The 24,518-nt window shown below is 57.1% G+C and overlaps 1 protein-coding gene across 2 annotated transcripts in view; it reads right to left on the bottom strand.

Moving 5' to 3' along the window:
* The window catches only part of POC1A (POC1 centriolar protein A), a 69,547-nt gene extending 45,521 nt beyond the window's left edge, over window positions 1–24,026 (bottom strand). For both annotated transcript variants that reach the window (XM_021694977.1, XM_044921521.1), the window contains exons 1-8: window positions 23,976–24,026; window positions 21,759–21,843; window positions 20,665–20,836; window positions 20,097–20,276; window positions 18,694–18,801; window positions 17,597–17,712; window positions 9,964–10,097; window positions 563–631 (exon numbers count right to left, since the gene is read on the bottom strand). In XM_021694977.1, the coding sequence (XP_021550652.1) occupies window positions 563–631; window positions 9,964–10,097; window positions 17,597–17,712; window positions 18,694–18,801; window positions 20,097–20,276; window positions 20,665–20,836; window positions 21,759–21,843; window positions 23,976–23,993 (882 nt within the window). In that variant the 5' untranslated portion in view covers window positions 23,994–24,026. The remainder of the gene's footprint in view (window positions 1–562; window positions 632–9,963; window positions 10,098–17,596; window positions 17,713–18,693; window positions 18,802–20,096; window positions 20,277–20,664; window positions 20,837–21,758; window positions 21,844–23,975) is intronic.
* Between the last annotated feature and the right edge of the window lie 492 nt (window positions 24,027–24,518).

Here is a 24,518-nt window from a genome sequence, read left to right as displayed (position 1 = left end):
TTCCTGGGCTGAGCAGTCAGAGCTGTGAGGCCCAGCATCAAGAGAATGAACATTCTGGGCAGGAGGCACCAGGGCTGACAGGCAGAAAGCCTCGGCACAAAGGGTGACAAAATGGGACAGGACCTCCTCACACAGGTCTTCTCCCTGCAGCCAAGCAGTTTGAAAATGGCGCCCCTCAAACAGCCCACAAATGCAGCATCCTGGGTCTGCGCACCTCACCCCAAGTTTTGGCCTTCATGGTCACTGCAAGTCACCGAGGAAGCTGGTGAAACCTGGCCCATCCTTGAGGCGCCTTGGCTCCTGTTCTCTTCTGATAAGTATCAGCCAACATTCCTCACACTGTTCTTTTTTTTTTTTTTTTAATTTATTTATTTGAGATAGAGAGAATGAGAGGCAGAGAGCATGAGAGGGAGGAGGGTCAGAGGGAGAAGCAGACTCCCCGCCGAGCAGGGAGCCCGATGCGGACTCGATCCCGGGACTCCAGGATCATGACCTGAGCCGAAGGCAGTCGCTTAACCAACTGAGCCACCCAGGCGCCCCCCTCACACTGTTCTTTACTTACTTGTTCATCAGAACCTCCAGAAGCAAAATACTCCCCTGTTCTTGAAAAGGCAACAGTGGTGGCCGGACCCTATCAGAACAAACAAAAAAGAACAAACACCAAAGGTCACTCTAGCTTCCAAACACACAGGAAGAAAACCAGCTTGAACGAGAGCCACAGCAGGACAAGGGGCTGAGGGCTTCATTGAGCCCCTAAGTCCTTCCCAGGCTTTGGCAGAGGCACCTGTAGGAGCTCACCCACAGGCACCTGTAGGGTGTCACTGCTGAGGCCTCTGTGCCCCAGCACTGCTGACAGCACAAAGGCCAGGCCACAGGGCGGTGGGTGGGCAGAGAGGAATAAGCAGGAGAGCGCACGCTGGTGGCCCTGCTGGGTTGACATCACCGTCCCCGCTTCCCAAGGACGAGCTGGAGGTCAGAGAGGTGCACTGACTCATCCCAGGCCGAGCACGGGCTCTAGAACTTGGTCCCCCTGGCCCAGGCTGTGCTCCTCCCCTACACCACCCTGTAGCCGACCAGGGACGCGTGAGGCCCCAAGGAGGAGCCAATGAGCAGAAGCAGGGTGCCGTCAGGGAGTCCAGGGGACACAAGAGGCCCGAAGCAGGGCATGAAGGAGGCTGGGGAGGGGATTATCAAAGGTGCCTGAGCAGAGGAGCAACAAGACGCATCCCCCTAATGTGCATGTCACATGCCTTATGTTAGGACCCTGGCGGGAGAAGTGCCCGCTCTGGCTTCCCCAGGGCTGAAGGTCTGTGCAACTACGGTAAGGGTGATGATGCCAGACCAGGGCAGGCAATGCTGGGAGGGCCCGTGAGCACATCCAGACTTCGAGGAGCCGGGTGTGATCTCCCGGCAAAGACGGAAGGCTCTTTCCCACATGTGTGACATCCACCGCAAAAAGATGCACGGAGCAAGAGTCTGTTCACACAACACGGTGGACCAGCAATTCCTCCTAGCCAAACTCAGTCTGCCAGTACCTGGCATTCCTCAAGCAAAACCAGAAAAAAGAGCTTCTCTCCTAACTGATGACAGCACAGCCACTGTCATGGAGGCCACCTCCGTTCCTCCAGACCAGAGCAGGGAGCAGCAAGAGCCCCAGGTGCCCAAATGAGGTGCCTCCGGCCATGGGGCTGGTAGAAGCAGTAGACGCATGGACAAGAGGAACATTGGGATGCACCTTGCACTCGATGCCAGAAAAGACCAGACAAGTTATGGGCTAGAAAAGGGATCTGTGGTCATGGAACAAGACGAGCTTCGGCCTGCCCAGAAGGGACAGACAGGTGGAAAGCTGCCTCCTGGGCCTAAGCGTTCTGGACAGGATGGAACATTCTTCCACTTCCCGAATCTACCCATGGCTCCTCCTCTCCTAGATGCTCATAATGAGGGTGGTGAGAAAGTTAAGTACAAGGCCAGTTAACAGTGACCTGCACTAACCCACTTAATCTTCGGAGAATGGTTTGCATGCTGACCCCTTCTACGGGTGACATGTCCCAGAAGGGAGACCAAGGCCTGAAAGGTCAGAGACAAAGCCTCCCCCTGTGCCTCTCCCTGCCTTCTCTCACAGGCGGGGCTCCAAGGGCCCGGGGATCAGGGCAGCCGGGAGTCCTACGTGGCCATCCAACAGGACAAAGGAGATCCATCTGTATGACTGGGAACAACGTCAATGAAATCAGTGAGTGCAAAATGCCAGGTGCAAGGCATCACGGGCTGCCAGCACAGGGCTGAGTGCGGGAGGGGGTGGGGGAGGGGGCAGGTCGAGCAACCCTCAGGTACTCTTCCAGGTGGACAACCCCCAAGGGTGAACAAGATGAACAGGACTTATGGGGTGGTGGGGGGAGGAAATTTCAGATGACTTTTACTTGATTCTTGGAAATCCTATAATTTCCCAAACTTTGAATCCTTAAACAGTGAGTATATGGCGTTGCTATGTTAATATAAAAGCAAAACAACAAAACTATTTTCATTTTGAGAAAAAACAAAGAAGAGGGAAAAGAGAAGGAAACCAGGACATGGAGCGTCAAAAGAGCCGGGCTCTTTGCCTGCCCAGAGCTCATGGAGCAACAGCCAGTTTCCAAGAAGTCACAGCAACCAAGGAACCAAACAAATACTCATCAGTCTCCTTTCCTGCTGTCACTCAACCACCAGATGCCAAGCTGGGGACGAGATGCCAGAGGCCAAGCTGTGGCAGGCGGCCTGAAGAAGGCGGCCGGCAGCCCATGGCTTGGTGGCGGACTGGGACCAGAGAGCAGGTGCTAGAGCTTTCCCCAGAGTCCAAATGCCCAGACACTCTGGGGGTGGCGCCAGCAGCAGGGAGGCAATAAGGGGGCAGGGCCCGCAGTCCTCCCCAGAAGTGGCTGTTTACCTAGAGGATGGCTCGGCTCCTGCACCAGGTACCTTGGTGTTCCCGGAGAGAGCACCCTTCCACAGAAGCTCTTGCCTGTGTGTCTGTGGCCCACGAAAGCAGCTCTACCGTGGGCCAGAGCCAGCAGGGACCGGGATGCAGACCAGGCTTCTCCACCACTGACAACCATCATCCCACCCCTTCTGGGGCCCAGACAACCCCGGCCCCCACTGACCTCACCAGACTCCCCGCTTCCACCCCTCACTGGTGCTCCAGCTCCACCAGCCTGCTCACTGCTCCTCACCACAAGCTCCAGAGGGTCTCATCTTGCCTTCAGGATCTTTCGGCAACTTTCAGCATTGAGCTCTTAATTCAATTATTTCCAATCTTTCTCAGTTTTAAATAAACTCATTTAAGGCTACACATTTGCCTCTGATTTACTACTTTAGATACATCCCCAAAGTTTCCAACATGCAATATCCTCACTGGCAGTCACCTCCAGACGTTTAGTTTCCACTGCGATTCTCTTTAGCCCAGCAGTTATCTAGAAGTGCATTCCAGCTGCCAAACCACCGGGGCTTCGGGGGGTCCCTTTCATCACTGACAACGATCAGATGGGATCCACCTTCTTTGAGATCATTCTGCCTTCAAGGTGGCTTACTCTTTTCAGTTAATTAGTCACTCTCAATGTACAATTCACCGGCTCGCGGCAGGGATGTCACCAAGTTGTTTCTTCACCCAGGCAAGACCCAGGGGCCTCTGCAGTGACTTCTGAGCATGACTCTGAGCTCTTGGCTGAGATTTCAGCAGTGTGGTCTGACTGCCAGAGGTGCCCACCTGCCTGACGTCCTGGTCCCCAACTGCCTGCAGGCCACGTCCACTGGCAGGGGGCCCTCACAGGCTCAACCAGATCCTTCCCTCCATCTCCAGATCTGGCCCATCGGTCTTTGGTGAGATGATTCTGCCTGGTCGTCACAAGCGCGGGACGCAGCCTGGCCTCCCACCCCATCCTACTCTCCCTCCGGACCCAGCCACACATGGCCCTCCGGCTTGGCTGGACCCACACCCAGTCACTTCATCACATACTGTCTCTGCTTTGACAACCTCCAGACCCAAGGGACCCACAGAATCTGCTTTCTTCACTCTTGCAACGAAAGCATCAAGCATCAATCAAGAAAGTTAAAAAAAAAAAAAGGCAAAACAAAGGAACCCATGGTGTTTAGATTCCATAGCTCCTGGTGACTCTCCCTCCGCAGCCCCTGCCGCTTGTCCAGACCCCTCCGCTCTCCTCACCCCCTTCCACCTGACTCCCTGAGGCCCCCATGCACCTGAAACTTTGACCGCTGTGCCCACAACAGCTATGCTGGCAAAGACCCAGCAGGTACCCCATCCACCACCACCTCACAAGGCTTTTGAAATGTTTTTCACTGGCTGCCAGCAAACAAATAGGAATGTCACACCACATGCCTTGAGTCAGAGGTAAACGAGTGACCATCCAACAAAGATATGGAGACCAAGGAGGCCTGAGAAGCCCCTGGCGTGGGAGCTCTGGTCTCTGAGGCGTCCAGGCTGCTCCTTCCACAAACCCCCACACCAGGGAGGCTCCTGCACTCGCTCATCAGCACCTGCCATGGGCTGACTCTTATGTCTGAGTAGTGACCCTGAGGACAAGGAGTGGCCTCCGGGAGGAGCTGGAGTCCAGGAATGCTGAAGCTCTCTCCTGACCTTGGCCAAGGACACCTGCTCCCTCCCAATCCTCAATCCTAGGCTGCTGACAGGGGACAGAAAGCCAGGCTGACCTCTTGGTTTACTCAAGTTGGAGTAAATGAGCTGTTCTCCCTCTTGATGTCCTCTCACCTCTCCCAGGAGGTACCCAACCATCCAAGTTGGGTCTGAGACTCCCAGGCATAAACGTAATTCTCCAAAATAAAATGACTACACAGGGGCCACAGAGCGCTGGAAGAAAGGGGGGTGGGGAGCAACGTTCGGAGAGCTTCCTTCCACCTGGAGCCGCCTGAGGGGTAGCACTCGTGCTCCAGGCCACTCTACCACACTGCCATCTCTCTTCTTCAACCCTGTGCCCCTTAATGCCACTTCCCCAGCCCCAGCCTTGGCTCTGGCATGGGGCAAGCTCCCAGTAACCCTGGTGGATCCCATACCCTGAGGCTGTGATTTCACAACAACCAAGCCTCAGAGCACAGCCCAGGTGTGGACAGCAGCCCTGATTTGGGGTTCTAGGCCCTCGAGCCATGCCCAGTGGTCCTTGTGCAGCTCAGTCACTCCGCAGCAACACGAACGCCAACTGCCTAGCCAGAAACACCAGATTTAACTCCCACCCACGTCCCGCCCACCATCCTCTCCCAAATAGCTCTGGGGACTTAAACCAAATGAGCATGGCTCAAGATTATGTTGCAGAAAATATAGAAAAATCAATCTGTATTTCTAGCACACTGCCCCCACACTTGCCACACAGAGCTATGGGGGCCTCGCTCGGGGCACAGGGCTTCGCACAACAGCTGTACTTGGTGCGAAAGCTCTTCCTTCTCTTGCTCTTCCCTGCTGCAAGGTGAGGGATGGGAGAGGATGAGGCTCCTGTATGCTGACACTCCTAAGTCTCTACTGGATCCAGTAAGAAGCAGGGACTCCTCTTCCTCCTGCTTAACTGTCACCACTGTGGCTGATCCCCAGAGCAAGACCTTCCAGAGCCTCAGAGAGGGTAATGGCACCGCTGCCAGCCCACTGCCAAGATACCTGGCCTATCCTCTAGGAGTCAGGCCCTAGAAAAGATGACCTGATGGGCGGGACTAATAAAGGGCACTGCCAACAGACCTGTGGACCAAGGCACCAGCAGGCCATACCTACTCAGAGCAACCGGTCAGGACAAGTGCGTTTAGGCAGAGAGTCACCGCAGGGACAGATTTCAGGAAATGTGCGGCCAAAGAGAAGCCAAAGCAAGAGGATGTTCTGGGGGAGATGAGGACAAGCCTAAAGAAAACAAAGAGCTAGATAAACCCTTGAAAGACTCCGTGGGTGATGGAAGGAAGGGAAACGGGCACTCCCCAGCCCAGAGGGGGAAGGACTGAGGACTATGGCCCGTGCCCATCAGAGGGGGCGGAGCCATCAGAGACCCCTACCATGGACTCCTTTTCCTACCAAAGACTGACTGCCCACCCAGGGTGCCAGGACCATGCCCATAATAGAAACGTTCAATGACCTTGTAAAGAGCTCTCACCTAGAGCAGCCTGGGATCTTTTCTAAAAGCTGAAGTGGAAAAGGACCAGTATCTGTGAAGACCTACCATGCCTGGTGCTAGGGAATGTAGACACATGCTCTCCTGTTGTGAGGCAGATGCAGCAGTTCTTACAAATAAGGAAAAGCTTAAGGTCCTGCCCAGTGTCCCAGAGTAAGAGGCAAAGCTGGAATGGTCTGACCATGACACACTTCCCGTCTGCAGCCTCCTGAGCTCAAGACTTTTCCGCTGAACTAGGTGCGAGGGTACCCGTGGCTTCTCTAAACCAGAAACCAGGTGGATACAAGCTGTTTGTTCCTGGAAATATTGGGGTGTTTCCTTAAAAAAGCTAGGCACCGTCACCTGCCAGACAAGGCTGTGTGAACCCTCCCCCACTGAATGCATCCTAGCACTCGGCTCAGTCAGAGAAGCTTGCAAAGGTGACTGGTGCAGGCTCTTTACCAGCTCAATCCACGGAGAGAGAAATTGCTCTGGTGTTCCCAGGGACGAAGGCAGAGGAAAGAGGGCAATGCGCCACATCCAGGCTGGCAGTGCCCTCCCTACTCTGTCCACCCTCCACCTGGGGTGGGCAGATCGGCTGGAGGTAGAGGGCCACCCTATCTCTCAGCCCCAACAGGCTCCTCAGCCTGTCCCACCACCCCCTGCCTTGGCAAAGTGTCAGTGTCTGCTCGCGTTGTGTGTGGAAACCTGCGCCACCTGCTGCCTCCTCACTGCTGAAGGCCCTCACACCTTGAGCAGCAGAGCTGTCTGAGGGGCTCAGGCCCCCGGGCTGGAGAGAGCAAAGGGCCTGCCCGGCTCTCAGCCCGGCACCCGGTGGTCAATCAGTTGAAGACGCTCACGTGGTGGAAGCTTCTGAAGAGCCACAAGCTACAGCCAAGGAACCATTCCTGGGGTACAGCCTAGGTGGCGCCGAGCTCCCGTGGGGCAGAAGCCTCTCTCAGCCCCTAGCTACATCCCCTGAATGACCCTTCGTAGTTCAGAGTCCCAAAGCCGGGACTGCAGGAGAGAAACACCAGAATCCTTAAGGCCCACAATAAACTTATAATTGATGTCCACCCCTAGCCCCACAAAGGGGGCCAGCTTCACATGGGCCAATGGGAGGTATGGCCGACTGCGTGCTAGACAACCACCAAACTGCTGCCATGGCCAGACTCCTGGGCTGATGAGCTGCCCTCAACACAGCACAGGAGACCCGGGCTACACTGGGTGATCCTGATCTTAGCTTGTACTTGGCAAGCACCTCCAACCTGGTGCCCCTGTGCCTTTAGGAGTCCACTAAATGGCCTATCAGACTTCTAGCCTCAACCCAGATCAAAGAGTGTCAGCCCAACAGCACTGCCTCCCCTGAGCCTTCTTGTCCACTGACCCTCCCTCACTGTTCCCCCAGAGGGGCTGACTCAGGCCCTGCCCTCACACGGGACAGAGAGACACTTCCCTGGCATACACCCAGAGCCCCCTCCTGACCAAGGACTGCCTCCTGCCGGCATCAACTCCCTGTGGCTGGCTCCTCTCGGTGGGCCTGACACTCAGCCTGCGCTGTCCCTTCTAGAAGGTGTGAAATTAGAAGCACGAGGGGGTGTGTTCCACTTGGCAGAACAACTCAATAGCCTTCACTCCCACAGCTCTTCCCTCCCATGTGTGGGGACACAAGGAGGGCCCGAGGAGGGCCTCCAAGTCCAAACCAGAGTTTCACGGGGTTCCCTCCTGCTGGACCAGAATGAGGTCACGTAGCGGCAAGGCTGGGCCACAAGCAGCCCCAAAGCCTGCAGGCCTCCTACACAGACCAGTAATCTCAAAACAAGAGTGAAATCACAACTCAACAGCTAAAAGCCGGACGTGTGAGACGAGTAGAGTGGAAACCGCAGAGACCTGAATACCAGTCCCAGCTCTGTCACCCTAAGCTGCATGGGACCCCTACAATTCCAAACCTCTCCCTGGGCCTCGGTTGCCCCCCCCAACCCGGGATCCAAAGCACTTTCAAATCAGCCATCTTCACCCGTGGGACAAAATCCCTGGGCACCAAGGATCCACTCGGGGGCCCTGGGGCTACTCAGTCCCATGTTGTGGGACGTGGCTGGTGGCACCTGAGCCTAATGGGGCCCTTAGCCACCTCCTGGAACAGAATGTGAATGCTCCAGTCCCCAAAGAGCCCAGGTGCGCAGCTTCCTGGAAAGACGGGCCAGGGAATGGACTTCACAAGTCGGGAGCCCAAGAGGACAACACACCCGCACGGGGCTGTGTGAACTGCTAGCTGTCCCTCAGCCTAGTTCCCACATTCCCAGCTTCCACAGCAGAGAAGTAACTGCAGTTTCACCAGGTCTCTGTGTCACTTCTCCAGGCTTCCTTTCTGTGCTTGATGCTGTGCCCGAACATGGGACTAGCATTAAACACCCCATTTAAGGGTTATCAGACTGAGAGGTGAGTCAGCAGTTTAAAGAACCCCCCCCATACCCAACACACACACACACACACATCCGAAAAGCCCTGGGTGATCACTCGGCATGCATCTGTTTGCATGATGTTTCTGGATATTGCTTTTTCTTTCTGTAGGGAGTTGGGGAACATAGCATCATTCATGTGGTTTTCAAATGTCCTCTTGGTTATAAGATCCCAAACTGGTTACACGTGACTGAATAATTGACTTGCCAAAGGGCTAACAAGGTGGCTCCCTAACAAGCTTGCAACAAGAGCAGCAATCACCCAGCCCAGAGGCCAGATATTACACCTAGATGGGCCGGCCACTGGGGGGATGGGACCGCTGGTCCTGCACTCCAAATGTGTGACAGGGAGGACAAGTGGTCACCATGGGCTGAGGGGAGCAGGCAGCCTTCCAAGTCCCAAGAGAGCACAAGGAAAAGCCCAGGCTCCCACCCCAAGCCATGGCCAATGGCCCCCACGTGCCCAACTCAGATGGCAGCGGAATCCAGAGCTGCCAGCCCAAGATACATGAGCACAGCGGGGCCTCCCTCAGCCCTCGAGAGTTCATCCCCACTCGCCTCTCTGCCTGCCTCCCGCCCACAGGTGGAGAAGGGGATGAACTCTTGGCACCCCCGGCCCCACTTGGGTGCGGCAGTTATGTCCCAACAGGAGAAACTCCAATGACCGCTCTGCTCAGCCACACTTTCTGACAGGGTGGTGCGAGAGGCTGGCACCCACGCCAGTGGCTAGGGAGGGCTACAAGCAACCCACCTCCCCACGGCCGGCCCACAGGGGCTGGTGCTGGTCGCTGCCCACCCAGGGAGTCCAGGCCACCGGCCGCACTGGCAAAAGTCACTCAGAGAGAAGGGCTCTGCTCCCTTGCTTCAATTCCAGGAATTCACGAACACACACACACGGGAAGACGTCCCCCTTAGCACCTGCCTCTGAGAGACACCTGTGGTTACTGTCCCCAAAGGCACCGATGTCTGCAGAACCCCCAAGAGACCCTGATTCTGGGCAGGGGTTCCAGGGCTCTACTCAACTGTTGGACCAAGGGATACCTGAGGTCACTGTGGGACAGTTTCCATGCAGCCCCCTGGGTGAAGTGTGCCCACCATGTCCAGATGCCTCCCCCGCACCCCCACCCAAGTTAACCCCTGCACGCTCTACTCAGCTGCGGCACCAGGCCCAGCACTTCTGCCAGAGGTCATAGGTCCTGTGAGGGGCAAACCTGTTTCTGCATCTCACCCCACTGCCCAGGCTGGAGGGGACCACAGAAACCATCCCCAGCGGGCTCCAAGGGAAGGGCCCCCTCCGGTGAACCCCAGCCCCGCATGGGCCTCGAGACGGCACCTCCGCCCCCCTCCACACCACAGTGCCAGGCTGATGCCCTCACCTGATGCCCGTGGAGCGTGTAGAGCAGCCGGCCCTCCATGAGGTCCAGAATCTTCAAGGTCGAGTCGCTAGAGGCCGTGAGCAGGTAGTTTCCGGATGGGTGAAAGGACAGGGCATTCACCGCTGCGCTGTGCACTGGGGGAGGGACATCAGTCAGGCGCTGGTTGGGAGGCCCAGGGATGCAGCTGGAGCCTGAAGACGGGCAACTGGGGCCAACCGGGGCTCAGCACAGGGCTGAGCCAGGGCGGTCACAGCTCCAACGACGTGGGGAGCCCCACAACCAAAGAACAGGAGCGGACTCGTCCAGAGCTGAGGACGGGCAGCAGGAGACATGGGGCCGGCGGGAGCCCACATGACAAGGCCAGAGGGATGGGGCGATTCCCCTTGCTCTTCTGCCACACGGAGCAGTCGGGCTGGAGCAGAACAGAGTGCTCAAACCTAACACCCAAGCTGTCTCTCATACCGCTACTTAGGGGAAACCGAACAGAAAAGACAATCCCTGAGGTGCCAGTACGATGCCCCTGCCCGACGAGAGCATGCGTGTGGGGCAGGCGGGCAGAGGTAAGACACACGCTCAGGAGCCAGTCGGGCCTGGGTTCCAATCCCAGCCTCCCCACTGTCCCTCACCTTAGGACCCTCAGCAAGCACCCTGACATGCTGCACCCGTTTCTCCTGCTGTATCATGGCACCCACGTGTTGGGGCGCGGCGGGGGGGAGCCTGCCTGTGAGGCCTCTGTACAGAGGGAGCCCTCCGATGGGCCTCTCTGCTGCCCCGGGTGTCACACGCAGCTTCCAGGTCCTGCCGCTTTACCCACTCAACAGCTCAACCTCATCTGTGACTTTCTTTTCCCCAGTGGCCTGGCCTGAGCCCGCCCATCCTGGTGACCCTCACTCTGTGAGATCTGGCCACCCCAGCCCTGTCAGCTTCCCAGCTGCTCCACACGGACCTGGGAGACTCTTGCCCACCTCTACCCCTGACCTTGAAGCTCACTGCTCAGTCACCTCCTCAGGGAAGCCTCCTGACCTCATCGGGGCCACCCCCCTGAATTGTCCCCCTGAAGCACCGTAAGTCTCTGGTGGACGCACTCTTCACTACAGTGTTTTACATTCCCGTGTAGCTCTCTGACTCATGGCCAGGTCCCCCATGAGACTGTGTGCTCCGTCAGGCAGGGGCTGTGTCGGGTCCTTGCCTCTCGGCTCAGCGCCTGACACTGAGCAGGACTCAGAAAGTGGCTGGTGAGTAGGTGAGTTGGACCCAGGCAGGCCACATGTGGGGACAACAATGTGAGGACCAGCTCCATCACAGCTTCTGAAAGCAGCTGCTAAAGAAGACCTCAGTGCCTTCATCCCCACCACCACAGGCCAGGTGGGGGACACCAGTGGGGGTGACATAACCAGGGCCCGCCGAATGAGAACTGCTACAAACAGAAAGACAAACTCTAAAACCAACCCCTCACCCTGGCCCTGTGGGTCTGCAAGAACCAGTGCGAGGCCAGAAACACATCCACCACAGGTTGGCCTTCCACAGAGCCCACAGGGGCACATGGAGCCCCTCAGAAACCAGCCCAGCTGATGTGCTGATACGCCTGGGGAGTGTGGGTACATGTTCCCAAGCACACTTAGGGGAGACAGCCAGGGCTTTACATAACACAGTATTTATGTCTGAGCACTCTCTAAGCACCACAGCTCTAGGAGCCAGCCTGCAAGGGGGCTGAGGGGGTCTCCACAGAGGCAGAGCACAGCGCCCTCAGCCCGTCGCACTCCCCCCACTCGAGACCGTGGGGGGTGGGGGAGGTCAGCATCCTCAGTGTTTACCAAGACTTGGGGCATGGAGAGCCAAAGAATACGGCCACGGCTGACCCATCAGGAACTGAACAGGCAGGAGCCAGCCACAAGCAGTGGCAGAAAGAATGTTCGTAACGCAGCGCGGGACTGCCACTACCCACAGGTGGAAGGGACACACATGCAGAGGGAAGTGGACAGAAGCTCCAGACAGAGACCTTCTATAGAGGCCCCTGGGGAGGACAAGAATACAGGGACTTCTCATTTTTACTCTGCATACTTCCAGATTTTTTTTTTTTAACCATCAGAATACAGTCACTGTGATTACACAACTGGGTGAATGATAAAAAGTGAATCCTTCCCTCCCCCCAGAAGAGTGAGTGGTGTCCAGGGAAGCGGGAGCCCAGTCTGGCTCGGCACCCTCCCGCCAGCCGTTCAGGTCGTGAGTCTACAGGCGAAGAGCTAGTGCCCTGCACTCCCGAGGGGCCCGCAATGCTCGCCAGATTGCTGGGTCACACTGGCAGTGAAGTGGGGTGGGAGGACGGGAGCCCTGCCACCCTCAACCCCTCTGCCCCACAGCAAGACAGCTCTGAGAGGCGGCCTGCCCTGCATCTATCTCCCCAGGCCCCATCTCCCTTTGGGCCCCTTCAAATGCTGCCCCCGGCACGTCTCCCTCCCTGAGCCTGGAGAAGGGCACGCTATTCTTGTTTCTGCAGCCCTTGGCAGCCTGGCCTGGAATGAACGCCACCCCGCCCCACCTGAGACAAAGCTGGCAGAGGTGCAGCCGGGCCAGGAGGGTGGATCAGGGAGGGCCCAGGGCTTCCCAGCACCACCAGGGCGGTGGGGTCAGGATGTGGATAGCACGCCAGGGCCCCCCAGCTGGGCAAGTCTACCCCAGGGAGGGAATCTCCCCCAGAGGAAGGGCACCAAAAGCCCTGCTCTGCTATAAATGGCAGGAATATCAAAGGCCTCCTCGCTGGGGTGGAAACATCTGGAACCATTTACTCCAGAAGAGGGCTCAGCTTGGGGGATGAGGATGTATTAGATACCAGGACCCACTGCCGAATTTCCCTCCTCATTCTCCTGCCTCACCCACCAGCCCCGCCAGCCTGGGGCAGCCTCTCTGGCTCTACAGAGGTGGGAGACACATTCTAGGGAGGCCTCATCCTAAGAATCACCCCTGCACGCCAGTCCCCCGGGGAGGCTCCCACCATAAAGTTCTGAGCAGTGACTGTCCAGGAACAATCCACTTCTCATCAGACCCAAAGCTTGCTAGGCCCTCTTCTTGCTTCCATGGCACTGATTGGTGACAACTGACGGCACAGTGCCCCAGAGAAGAGATTCCAACTCATGGTCAGAGATATACCAACATCAAGATTCTACAGGTCACCAGGAACCCAGAGAAGGTGGGACCGAGGCCACTGCAGACCCTGCCCCTAAGCACTGGGAACTGGCCATAGCTTGTGGGCAGCACGTGGCCTAAGGAGAGTCCTAGGTACCCACAATCCACTCTGCCCACACAGCGCTGCATGTACAAGCCCTCAGCAAACCTGGCCCACTGCCTAGTGGGCTCCAAACTGACCAAGGGGCCCAGAGAAGTCCCAGGTACCCAAGTCAGAGGTAGCTTTCTAAGGCAGGCCACACGAGGCCAAGCCCCCGCCCCAGCCCACCACCATCACAAAGGGCGCAGCGCACTTCACCTGGGGGGCTTCTCATAACATGCAACTGGCCTCCCCAGCGACTTCAGGTTCACAAGGGACTATGGATTAGTACAATGAAGGTGCTCTGATACCAGCAGGGAAGGATGCTCAAAACCCTGCTGTGTGAATGTCACACCAATGCCCACTTAGGGATGGTGGGAAAGGGCCAGTGAGCTGGCCAGATCACGTGGGACAGTGCACTGCCCTCCTGACCAACCCTTTTGGTCTCAAAACACCAACCAAAGGATACAGGCCCGCCCCACCAACTGACTGCACAGCTGCCTGAAAATCCTGTGTGACCAGATCGGGGTAGGGCAGAGGGGTGTGTTAAGAACCAGGGGACAGAGAACCCGGGACTCTGAGCTCTAACTAGAATTTCTGGAGAGGGCCAAACCAAACCCTCCCAGGGGCCTCACGAAGCAAATGACTAGAATCAACATGGTGTAAGGAAGCCAGCGCGGAGCAGCGGACAGAACGCCACACTCAGAGGCCTTCCGTTGGAAACTCAGATTCCCAGCTTCCCAGCCGTGGGACCATGGACAAGCCTCAAACTGCCTATCTGTGAAATGGGGAGTAGCCCTGTCCTGCTAGCCCCCCCGGGGCCTGTCACTGGCTAGCGGACCTGCACGTGCCTGTGAGCCGCAAACTGCACTACGGGTTCCGGATGGGGGTTGCTGCTCAGATGTCTGAACAGCCTTCTCGTGGGCTCGGAGCATATGGAGCCTAACCCACCTCCGTGGGGCCTGGCACTCCCAGGGATCCGGCAGCCCCACCGTCTCCTCGCTGAATTGGGAAACCAGAACTGCTCCCCACAGGGACAGGTCAGAGCCAAGAAACTCCTTGACTGAGACAGATGGTGCCAGCTTAACTCCCGACAACCCAGCATGGAACAGGAAGTGTCCTCCGTGACGCGCAACCACGGGGCAGCTGGACACGGGCAGGCTGCGGTTGCTGACCACACACTGCAGTATCAGGAGTCAAAGGGTCTCAGAAAAGCCCAACGAGCTCATGTGCCTCAAGCCCACCCAGGAGTGCCTGGTACTCATTCGGAGTCACCAAGGGAGACACTAGATGTTATGATATTCTTAAAAACTTTCCTCTGGGTTTCCCAGGGGCCAGGGACCAAAAACAGCTCAGGCATCTGCTGCCAGAGTGCCAGGAGTCATTCTCGGGGAATCAGCCTCCAAACAGATGCCCCGGCACCTCTGAGGATGAGGGAGCAGCTGCTACTAAGGGGGTAGGGGGAGCCTCTCAGGTAGAAGGTTTGGCCATGGAGCTCTTTGGGGAAGCCGCTAGACCTGAGCAGACCTGGCCAGGTCCCTCAAGCAGCATAAAGGGTGAGGGGTACGTCCCCCAGCCAATGTGCTCAGATCCACCGAGCTCTCCTTGAGCCCCAGAGGGTAAGCTCAGAGGCAGTGGGATGAGTTTGCTGCCCTGTGCGCCATGCATTGGGCAGGGAGCTGAGGAAACCCGATTGTTTATGAGGTACTCCAAGCCACCCAAGGCGTCTGATCTACATTGGGGTGGCTTAGGAATAAGACACTGGGTAGCTCTGTCATAGGAGCGAAGGATAAGCAAAACCACACTGAAATCTCTCTGCAGAGCCTGTCAGCCTCATGCACCGGGTCCCCTCAGGACTTGGCTCCTGATGACACCTGAGCCCTCCCACCACCTCCCCGGCCCTGCCAGTCACTGACCTCCCATGCCCATCCACCACAAAGCCTGTCCCCTCAAGAACTCCAGGGACCTCTCTCCAGCACCCGCCACCCTCCTCGACTGCCCTACATCACTCCCCCTCCTGATCACCTCTTTAGGAGACGTTGCATTCCTTCATGCCCCTGGCTCTGCCCCATCAGCCCTCACTCTGGCTGCTTTGTCAACCTTTCCCTCTATGGCCCCTTAAACACAGGGACCCAGGATATCGCCCCAGCCCTTCTCAGGCCCCCAATTCCTGGGCCCAGGTGGCCACTCAACCCACAGCATCACCTCCTAACTCTATTCAATCTCCAAAGCCTATCTCCCTGGGCCCGATCCCTGCCCCACTCAGATGCCCAGCCCTCCCTCAGACACCGGCTGCAAGCAGCCCACCCACCAATCACCCAGACACACCAGCTTCCCACCCATGTAGGCTCTCAGCACTGCTGTCCTCTCAGACAGATCTTCGCTCCTCGAGCAATGGGACCAGTCCCAGCACGGCCAGCCAGGCTGCAACTTTGGGACCATGGGCCAGAGTATGGCATTCAAGGTCCTCCCCGATGGGTACCTGCTGGTGCACCCTACAAACACCAGACCCATGCTCCTGATCCATCAGAGGTGAGGCTGGACCCTCCCAGGGTCACCTAGAGATCCTCTCCCCTCAGTGTCAAATCTTATGTGGTGAAAAGAAATAATAATAAAAAATTAAAAGACTTATGTGGTACAAACCACATTTCCAGTACTCACTTGAACTCCCCCAACAGATCTTCTCAAACCCCATAAGGTACTATTACCACCCCCTTTACAGATAGGAAGCAGCCTATACTCCTAACCTGCACTGCCTCGTCACCTTCCCTTCCCATCTCTCCTGACCCCACACTCAGTGGCGCCTTCCCGCCCGCCACTCCTCCACACCTGCCAACCTTCCCCCAGTCAACCCTGCAGATGTGCCCGATCTCCAACCCAGGCCTGGCCCAGAGCAGAAGAGAGGCCTCTAAAGCCTGAAGGAGGGGAAAGAGGGGTGTGGTCTCCAAGCAGAGGGCAGACCCCATAGCTGCTCAGTTCTAGAAGCTCTGTCTGAAACGGCGGCTGTGACAAACCCCAGGGCTCTCTGTCGAGGAAGGTACCAGTTATGCGGCTAGCCCCTGCCACCTGGTGGTGGTATAGGGCAATGCAGGCCAGACTCCCTACTCCAGGATCTCCAGGACCCAGACTTGGCAACACGGGCGTCATGAACACAGTACCTGGTTCCTGCACTCCCTAAGCTCTTGACACAGACCAATTCGTTACCCTCCCAACACCATCTGTGAGGGAAGCCCTATCATTGTCCCAGGGGGCCCAGAGGAGTCAAGTGACCTGCCTAACGTCACACAACTAGGAATGCTGAGGCTGGCTGCGGAGCCCACCCTCCACCGTGTGCTTTTTAAGACCAGGAGCCTCTCCCTCGCCTCGGTTACCTCAACATCTCAGAGTCAGCTAAGAAGAGCTCATAGTGGGTGGAAAGGAGAGCTCTGAACCCCAAGTCTCACACCTTTGTCCAGACACATCCTTCCCATTTTCAGGTGAGAATTCTGGAAAGGAGCCCATGGTCTTCAAACTTAGTCCCAAGTCAACAACCATAGCTCCTCAAACAACTCCAGCTCTGCCCCTCCCCAGTCTCAGCCCCAGGCCCACAGGCCCACCCACCATTTTGCCCCCTGCACAACTCCTAATTCCTCCTGTGGCCCCTCGCCAGCTTCCTTCCCTGGCCCCATCCCCACAACGGAGGTGGCTCATGGCCCTCCCCAGTCACACCTGCTCTCAAGACAGTTCCATGCTCTAGTACCCTCCACAAGCTCATCCTAATCACACCCAAGTCCGTCCCTACCCCACCTCCCAGCTGGAACCGGACACAGCCCATGCTGACTGCCTGCCGCTCTGCCTTCCGAGGGCTACCATTAGATCAGGGGACACAGCCCCAGGGCTGCCTCCTGAGCCTGGTCTCTAGCCTAAGTTGACCTTCCATATGGTTCTTGGCTCCATACCTATGGAGGACACCAGGAGGCCAGAGGTGGCCAAGGTGCCATGAACACTGACTTCTTTTGACAGGCCTGCCCCCTTCCCCTTAGCTCTAGAGACGAGTAGCACGGGTAGCCCCTGAGAAGCGGCCCCTGAGCAGAGCCCTGGCCAGAGATCCACTGCGAGCTCCTCGTCCCGCCCTGCAGTGTGCAGGAGACTCTGCCGGCTCTGGAGCAGGCTCCACAGGGCTTGGTGGGCGCCAGGGAGCGCCAGGGTCCACCTTCGGGCCAGCATTCCGAGCAGCATGGCCACGGCACAGACTACCGGCCGCTGGAGATCCCAACGGGCCCGGGCCTTCTCCCCACTGACCGGGGCCGTCCTCAGGCCCGCCTCAGCACCACAGCAACGAGCCGGCCACCTGCCGCCCCAGCCCTGCCGCGGCCGCTCTCGGACACTCACGCTGATAGTGCTGCAAGAGCCGGTGTGTCCGCACATCCCACACCTTCACCGTGTTGTCCATGCTGCCGGCGGCAATGCACGTGCCGCTGGGGTGGAAGTCCACGAAGGTGACAAAGCTGGAAAGACAGGGTCCACGACACGCTAGAGGAGGACCGTCCTGGCTCGGAACAGACCCCCAAACATCCAGCCCTTTCCAACATCCCTGCACATCTGCTCAGGCTGTTCCCCAAACCCAGAAGACCTCCCTCCTGCCCCGCTTCTTTACCAGGTGGCCAAGGGATAGCAAGGAGAGGGTGAGAACAGTGGCTAGCAGTGACCGGACATGGACTCACCAGGGAGCAAATCCCAGCAGCCACTTCTACATACAAGTAGAGAAAGTGGTCTTTAGCCCAAAGGTCAGCCGACAGCTCAGGTTGTTTAGAGTCAGAGTCGGGGCCCTCATCAAAGCAGGGCCCTCATCAAAGCCCCCTGCCCGCTGAGGCCCAGCCCCAAAGGGCCAGCAGGGCCTCAAGGCCACTGGTTGACTATCTCCAGGAGACAGGCCAAGGGCCCCCAATATCCCCACACGTGACATCCAGGCTGGCACCATGGCCGGCTCTCAGGAGGAGACCTTCCCGGGGGCTCCCAGCCTACCTGCGGAACACACAAGCTGGCGTTCATCGAGAAGACCAGAACAGGTGAGGCCCTACTCCAATGCAGGCTCCTCCCTCTCCTGATGATGTGGCACAACATGAACCGCCACCAAGAACTTACAAGAACCTGACAAGCCTGTCGTTTATAAAACCATCACCACAGGTAACATACTAACATGATTTTGGGAGGTCCAGGGTCACCTTCTTTCAGAGAGACAAGTCACAATTCTGAGAACTGGGAAGTGAAAGGAAAAGAGAGGCCCCAAGAATCACATGCCTTAAAGTTAAGCACTCATTATTTGTGGGGATGGGGATGAGACTGAACCTCCTGCTCACATAGGAAAAAATTCAGAGACAGAGAGAAGCAGAGACATGGCCCCACATAAGGCCACCGGGGCCCCTTCATGCCTAGGTCCATGCTTTTCTTGAGCATCTGCAGGAGGAGGACAGGGTCCGGTGACTTACCCGCCATGCTCACAGTAAGAGTGGACACACTCCCGGCTCGTCTTGTCCCATAGCTTGACAGTCTTGTCATCGCTGGCAGACACGATGAGCCGCCCGTCTGGGGAGAACCTGAACCAGGCAGGGCACAAGTCACACCACCGTGGGCACTGCACACTGTCCTCCACAGCCACGTTCCTGCACTGCCCACCACCAGATCCCAGAACCAGCCAAAGCGTGAACACTGCTCTGACCCTGAGCGATCCTGGGCAAGCGGCTTTCCCTCTGTGAGATGGGTAAGAATGGTACCTACACTCGTGGTGAGCAGGGAGCAACGTCGTACACACAAGGCCCCCAGCACGGCACGTGGCATGTGGCAAAGTGCGTGCTGACTGCTCATGCTATTAGCAGGAAGGTGGCCCAAAGCCACCATCAGCATCGTTATCCTGTTCTCAGGTCCCCCAAGTCCACATTTGACTCTGGGAACCACCTACCGACAAAAATGTGTGGAGGTCCTGGGGACCCACCACCAAAGGCTGGTGTAGGCTTCACACTGGTTTGCTGGCCTGGCCCCTCCTATTCTCAGGAGCCTGATGGTGAGGCCTCTCTGAGCAATCAGGGACCTCCCAGGACAAAGGTGCCCTGGAGAACAAGTAACTTGCATGGGGTCCCCAGAAGAACACCATAATAGTCCCCAACCTCTGACTCCCATGGTTTCCCAGCATCCCCAGACCTCCCAACCTCTTCCTCTGGAGCACGGAGATCTCTGTCGAAAGGATCAGAATAGCTGAAAGTGGGCACATTTGTGTCCACAATCCTTGGACCCTGAAAGGTCCTGTGGGTCACCTGGCGCCTATCCCCACAGCACTGCCCCCCCACAGCAAAGGGAGAGCCAGCCTCCAGACCAGCCTCCTCAGAAGCCTCAACATCCACCCAGCAGCTCAAGCAAAACCAACTTCTGAGAGGCAGACTCAGCTTCAAACCCCAGCGAGCACCCAGGGGCAAGATACTGCACTGTTCTGAGCCTCAGTGTCCTCATCTGTAAAATGGGAATGACACTGCCTAGCCTGCAGGCCTGCCATGAAAAGTGAAAACAAACTGTAGAGTGCTACTAGCGACATCATCTTGTCGCTATTGCTCCTAAATGGCCCCTGCCGACTTGCTTCCGGCCGCATTAGTCCGGAGGTCAGGGGCTCAATCATGGCTGGCAACGAACTCACTTACTTGTCATATGTGAGCTAGAAGCTCCTCAGCAATTTACAGTGTGACAACTTCTTTGCTCCCATTTCCCCAATAAGGAAGCTGAGGCCCAGGAATATGAAAGAGTAGCTAGTTCGCCCAAGGTCACGCTACTGGCGCCTGGCAGCGCCTCGGTGCCCCTCAAGCCCCAGGTCCCTCCGAGGGTCCGGGCGCAGGATGATGCTCACCTGGCGCAGCGGACCCAGTTGATGTGCTGGCTCAGGGAGAACAGGAATTTCTGGCGATGAGTTGACCACACCTTCACTGTTTTGTCGTCGGAGGCCGTCACAAAAGACTGGCCGTCACTGCAGAAGTGGATGCTCCTCACTGTGGCTGTGTGTGCACGAAACACGGTAGACTCGCCTTTGCTGCAGGGACGGGTATTCCGATTCAGGAGACCCACAACGGTGACAGGAGGGCCCGTGAGCACATCAACGCTCTCCCGACCCCTCAGGGGCCCTTCCCGACGTCAGTGCAGGCCTGCCACCCCAGCCCCCCACATGGAAGGCCAGAACCACCACCCACCCTGCCCATGTGTGAGCAACATCAGACGGGAGCCCTTCCAGGATGGCTGCGGTAAGCCCAGAATCCCTCTCCCAACCCTAAGGGGAGGGCTCAGCTTCTGACAGCACCCCTTCAGAAGTAGGGCAGATGCCCCACCATGACAAGTCCAGAGCCAGGATGGGGACTGGAGAGGGGACAGCTCTGGTACCAGGACCCCAAGCTCAGACAAGCCCTTCCAAGTCTGTAACTCACACATTGGGTATCCAGATCCGGACAGTCTTGTCTCGGGAGCCTGAGGCCAGCAGGTGTCCCGAAGGGGAGAAGTTCACACAGGTGACAGCGTCCTTGTGGCCCGCAAAGCGGTAGGCGCGTGACTGGGGCTTCATGTGCCAGACCATGAGGCATGAGTCCATGGAGCCACTGGCTGAGAAAGCAGGGATGCTGTGACCCTCAGCTCTAGTGGGCCTTGAGCCTCCAGCAGGACGATGGGGTAAGGGGACAGGAGAAAGACCACACTTCCAGCAACTGCTGAGCTGGGGTTTGGAGCATCGATGGGCTGTCAGCTCTCCAAGCAGCAGGCCCACAAGGGAGCCAGACCAAGAGATGCCCTTCACATGCGAGGCCTGGGCTGCAACCCAGCGGGCCTCTGAGAAAACTCATCCCCCATGGGGTTCCCCACAGTCACACCCTAAGGGCACTAGAGAGCAAGTCCTTCCAGCCCGACCCAATGGGCCTTTTACCACTGAGAGGGACCAAGTCAATCAGAAACGTAGAGATCCCCAAGACAGATCAAATGACTTCAGTTTGCTCTTTATCTACAGTGACCAGTAGTCTCTGGCAGGGGACCTTGACTATGGGATGAAGGGAGAGCCCTGTCCCTAGAAACAAGAAAGCGGCAGCCATGACAGCTGTGTAGGAACCCCCAAGCGACCAAGGAGCAGGGGTACTCAGCTCTGCTCTTTGCCCTTCTCACTGGATGCTCCCATACTGCTGTGGACAAGAGAATCGAGGACCCAAGGAAAAGGAGCCATTGTTTAGGGCCATTCTACCAGCCAGACCCAAGAGACGGCTGGGGTATATGCAGTGAAAAGCCCAGACCCTGGGCCCACCTTCCAAGGCTCCGTGCCCTTGGCAAGGCCCCCCAACTCTCTGAGTCCCACACTCTGCATGTAGAATACAGTTCACAAACCCAGCCCCAGACAGCTGGCCAGCTGAAGCCAGATGCAGGGCTAGACAAAGCACCTGGGTCCTCACAGTGCCCTACCGCCCCCACCCCCCGACCTCCCAGCTAGAGACTCTGCCCTCTCAGCTCATAACCTAGTGCCGAGGAAGATGCCTCCTCTTACCCAGCTGCTTTGTGTTGAGACTGAAGTCCACACAGGTAACTGCATCTCGGTGGCCTTTAAAATGCCTCTCCAGCGAGGGGTCCTCCTGCAGGAGAGCCAGGGTCAAATGTGTGAAATATGAATGAAGAAGGGGCTTTCCCAGGGCCAAGACTCTTCCTAAAACAGCCAGGGGGGTTTAAAAATGCTCAAGGCATGATCTTGTATATAGAAAATTCTAAGGAATTCGCTAAAAAACTATTAGAGCTAATAAACCAGTTAAGCAAGGTTGCAAGATCAATATATAAAAATCTCTTGTAGGACGCCCGGGTGGCTCAGATGGCTGAGCGTCTGCCCTCGGTTCAGGTCATGATCTCCAGGTCCTGGGATCAAGGCCCATGTTGGGCTCCCTGCTCAGCTGGGAGTCTGCTTCTCCCTCTCCCAGCCTCTCCCCCTCTCAAGTGAATAAATACCATCTTTAAAAAATTTTAAAAACTCTATTGTACTTCTGCATACCAGCAATGCACAATCTGAAGAATGATAACAATTCCATTTATGACACATGAAAAAGAATAAACACTTAGAAGTAATTCAACAAGTGGGGCGCCTGGCTGGCTCAGTCAGTAGAGCGTGCGACTCTTGATCTCCGGCTTGTGAGTTTGAGCCTCACATTGGGTGTAGAGGTTACTTAAAAATAAAATCTTTTGGGGGCACCTGGGTGGCTCAGATGGTTAAGCGTCTGCCTTCGGCTCAGGTCACGATCTCAGAGTGCTGGGATCGAGCCCCGCATCGGGCTCCCTGCTCGGCGGGAAGCCTGCTTCTCCCTCTCCCACTCCCCCTGCTTGTGTTCCCTCTCTCACTGTCTCGCTCTATCAAGTAAATAAATAAAATCTTAAAAAAAAAAGAATCAAGGAGAGAAAATGGGGGCCTTTCAGCAACCCCCACTTCAGGAATCAGATTCTGAACCCTCAATCTCACTGTAGACTGGCCAAGGAACCCAAAGGTCAGCCTGGACAGGCCCCAAGGGGCAGTGCCACCATCTCTACTGTGCCCAACGTCGTCAAGGAAGCAGTAGTTCAGGACACTGCTAGGAAGACATGGAGAAAATATTCCAGACTCTTTCCACACAACAGCAGCTGTCTTAGCACTTGAAGAGTTATAGCCCTGCCATGCAAACATCTCCCCCTACCCCAAATATCAGAAACCTCAAAGAAGCATTTTGGGCGCACCGGGGAGCCCAGCAAAACCTCCTCCTGGGAAAAAAATGTCCTTGGGGCAGAGTAAGACCATTGCCACCCCACAGAGTTGTAACCAGAACAAAGGTCCCCATGGCCCTGTGCCCAGCTCCACCCCCAACACACAGGCCTGAGTCACCCTTTCAAGAAGAAATGGAGTGGCAGCTGGGGTGGAGGGCAACAGAGCAGCAACTGCTTCACCTGAACCTCTTGGGAGAACAAGATAATGCCCACCTCTAGGCTCAATGCGCAGAGGTAAGTTCAGTTCCACCTCTGACCAGGGGACCCCGAAACCTCCCAACATCCTTCCCACCTCCTCATCCAACCCGCCTCTGTGGTTCCTCAGTGGCTGCACCCTAAGGTGGTTTATATATGGAAGGAAGTGGGGAGGGACTTATGGGAAGGGCCAGATTAGGGGTCAAAAAGCCTGGATCCTAAGTCTGGGCCCTCTGCTCAAGGCCCCACATGCCAACAGGCACCACCCGGTCTTCCTGACTCTCAACCCAGCCCAAAGGCCAGACATGTTTAAATAATCTCTCAAAAAGAGGGGTTTTGGAGTGCTTCCCTCTGGAGGAAACTGGGACTCAGGGCGCCCGGCCCAGATCACACTGCAGACCTGGGCTGTCCCGTCCGAGCACGGTGTTCGCTCAACAAGCCCCTACCCAGCCACCCACTGCTGAGGATGGTGAGACTGACGCCCGGAGCTGGCCTCCAGCCCGACCTCCAGTCGAAACGTATTAGTACTAGTGTCTCCTCCGCTAGGATGCAAATCCGGGGAGCGGGGACTCGTTGGTCCGCCCCCGTAGTCCGCAAAGGGTCTGGCACTCAGGAGGTGCTCACTACGTGTCCCGACCCAGCGCCCCCTGCACAGACGGTAAACAGGCTGGAGAAGACTGGCTCGGGACCTGGCATCCCACTCGCCCCCTAGCAGCCATCACCTCGGCTAGGCACCCACAGTCCCAGCGGGGAGACTAAGGCCGGGCAACCACCGCCGGCAAGAACTTACAGGGCAAGGTGCCGCCATGGCGGGCCCGGGGCGCCCAAGGCGCCGGAGAATACAGCGTCGGCCGTTGCGGCCCGTTCAGTTTCCGCGCCCCCAACCGCCGCCAATAGCAACGCGGGTCGCGTCGCCACGCCCCGCCCACGACGATTAAAGGAGACGCTGCACCTCCGCTTTTTGTCCCCCGGCCGGAAGCAGAGCTGTGTGGCCGGTTCTACGGCCTCCGCGCGCAGCTCCGCCAGGCCAGCAGCCCACGGGTGCCGCCGCCAAAGGTCTCCGTCCACTGTCACTAATCCCCTAAGAAATTACAAAACCCAGGATGAGGGGTTCACTGCCTCGGCCCCGTAGCTCGGTTTACCGCACGACGAGCACAGCCTTCTGGGAAATGCAGTTTCAAGACGGCCGCCACCTTGTGTGTGCAGAAAAGTGGAACTACTTTCCCCAAGATACCTTGAGGGCGGGTCGGGATTAACCACCGTAGGAAAGGCTTCAAGGATCCCGGAAGTGGAGGACACGTGGGTCATTGTATTTGTGTCCTCTTAAAGGGCC

This window comes from Neomonachus schauinslandi, chromosome 1 (assembly GCF_002201575.2).
Source record: "Neomonachus schauinslandi chromosome 1, ASM220157v2, whole genome shotgun sequence".
Lineage (NCBI taxonomy): Eukaryota > Metazoa > Chordata > Mammalia > Carnivora > Phocidae > Neomonachus > Neomonachus schauinslandi.
This window is presented reverse-complemented; position numbering and strand designations above follow the sequence as displayed.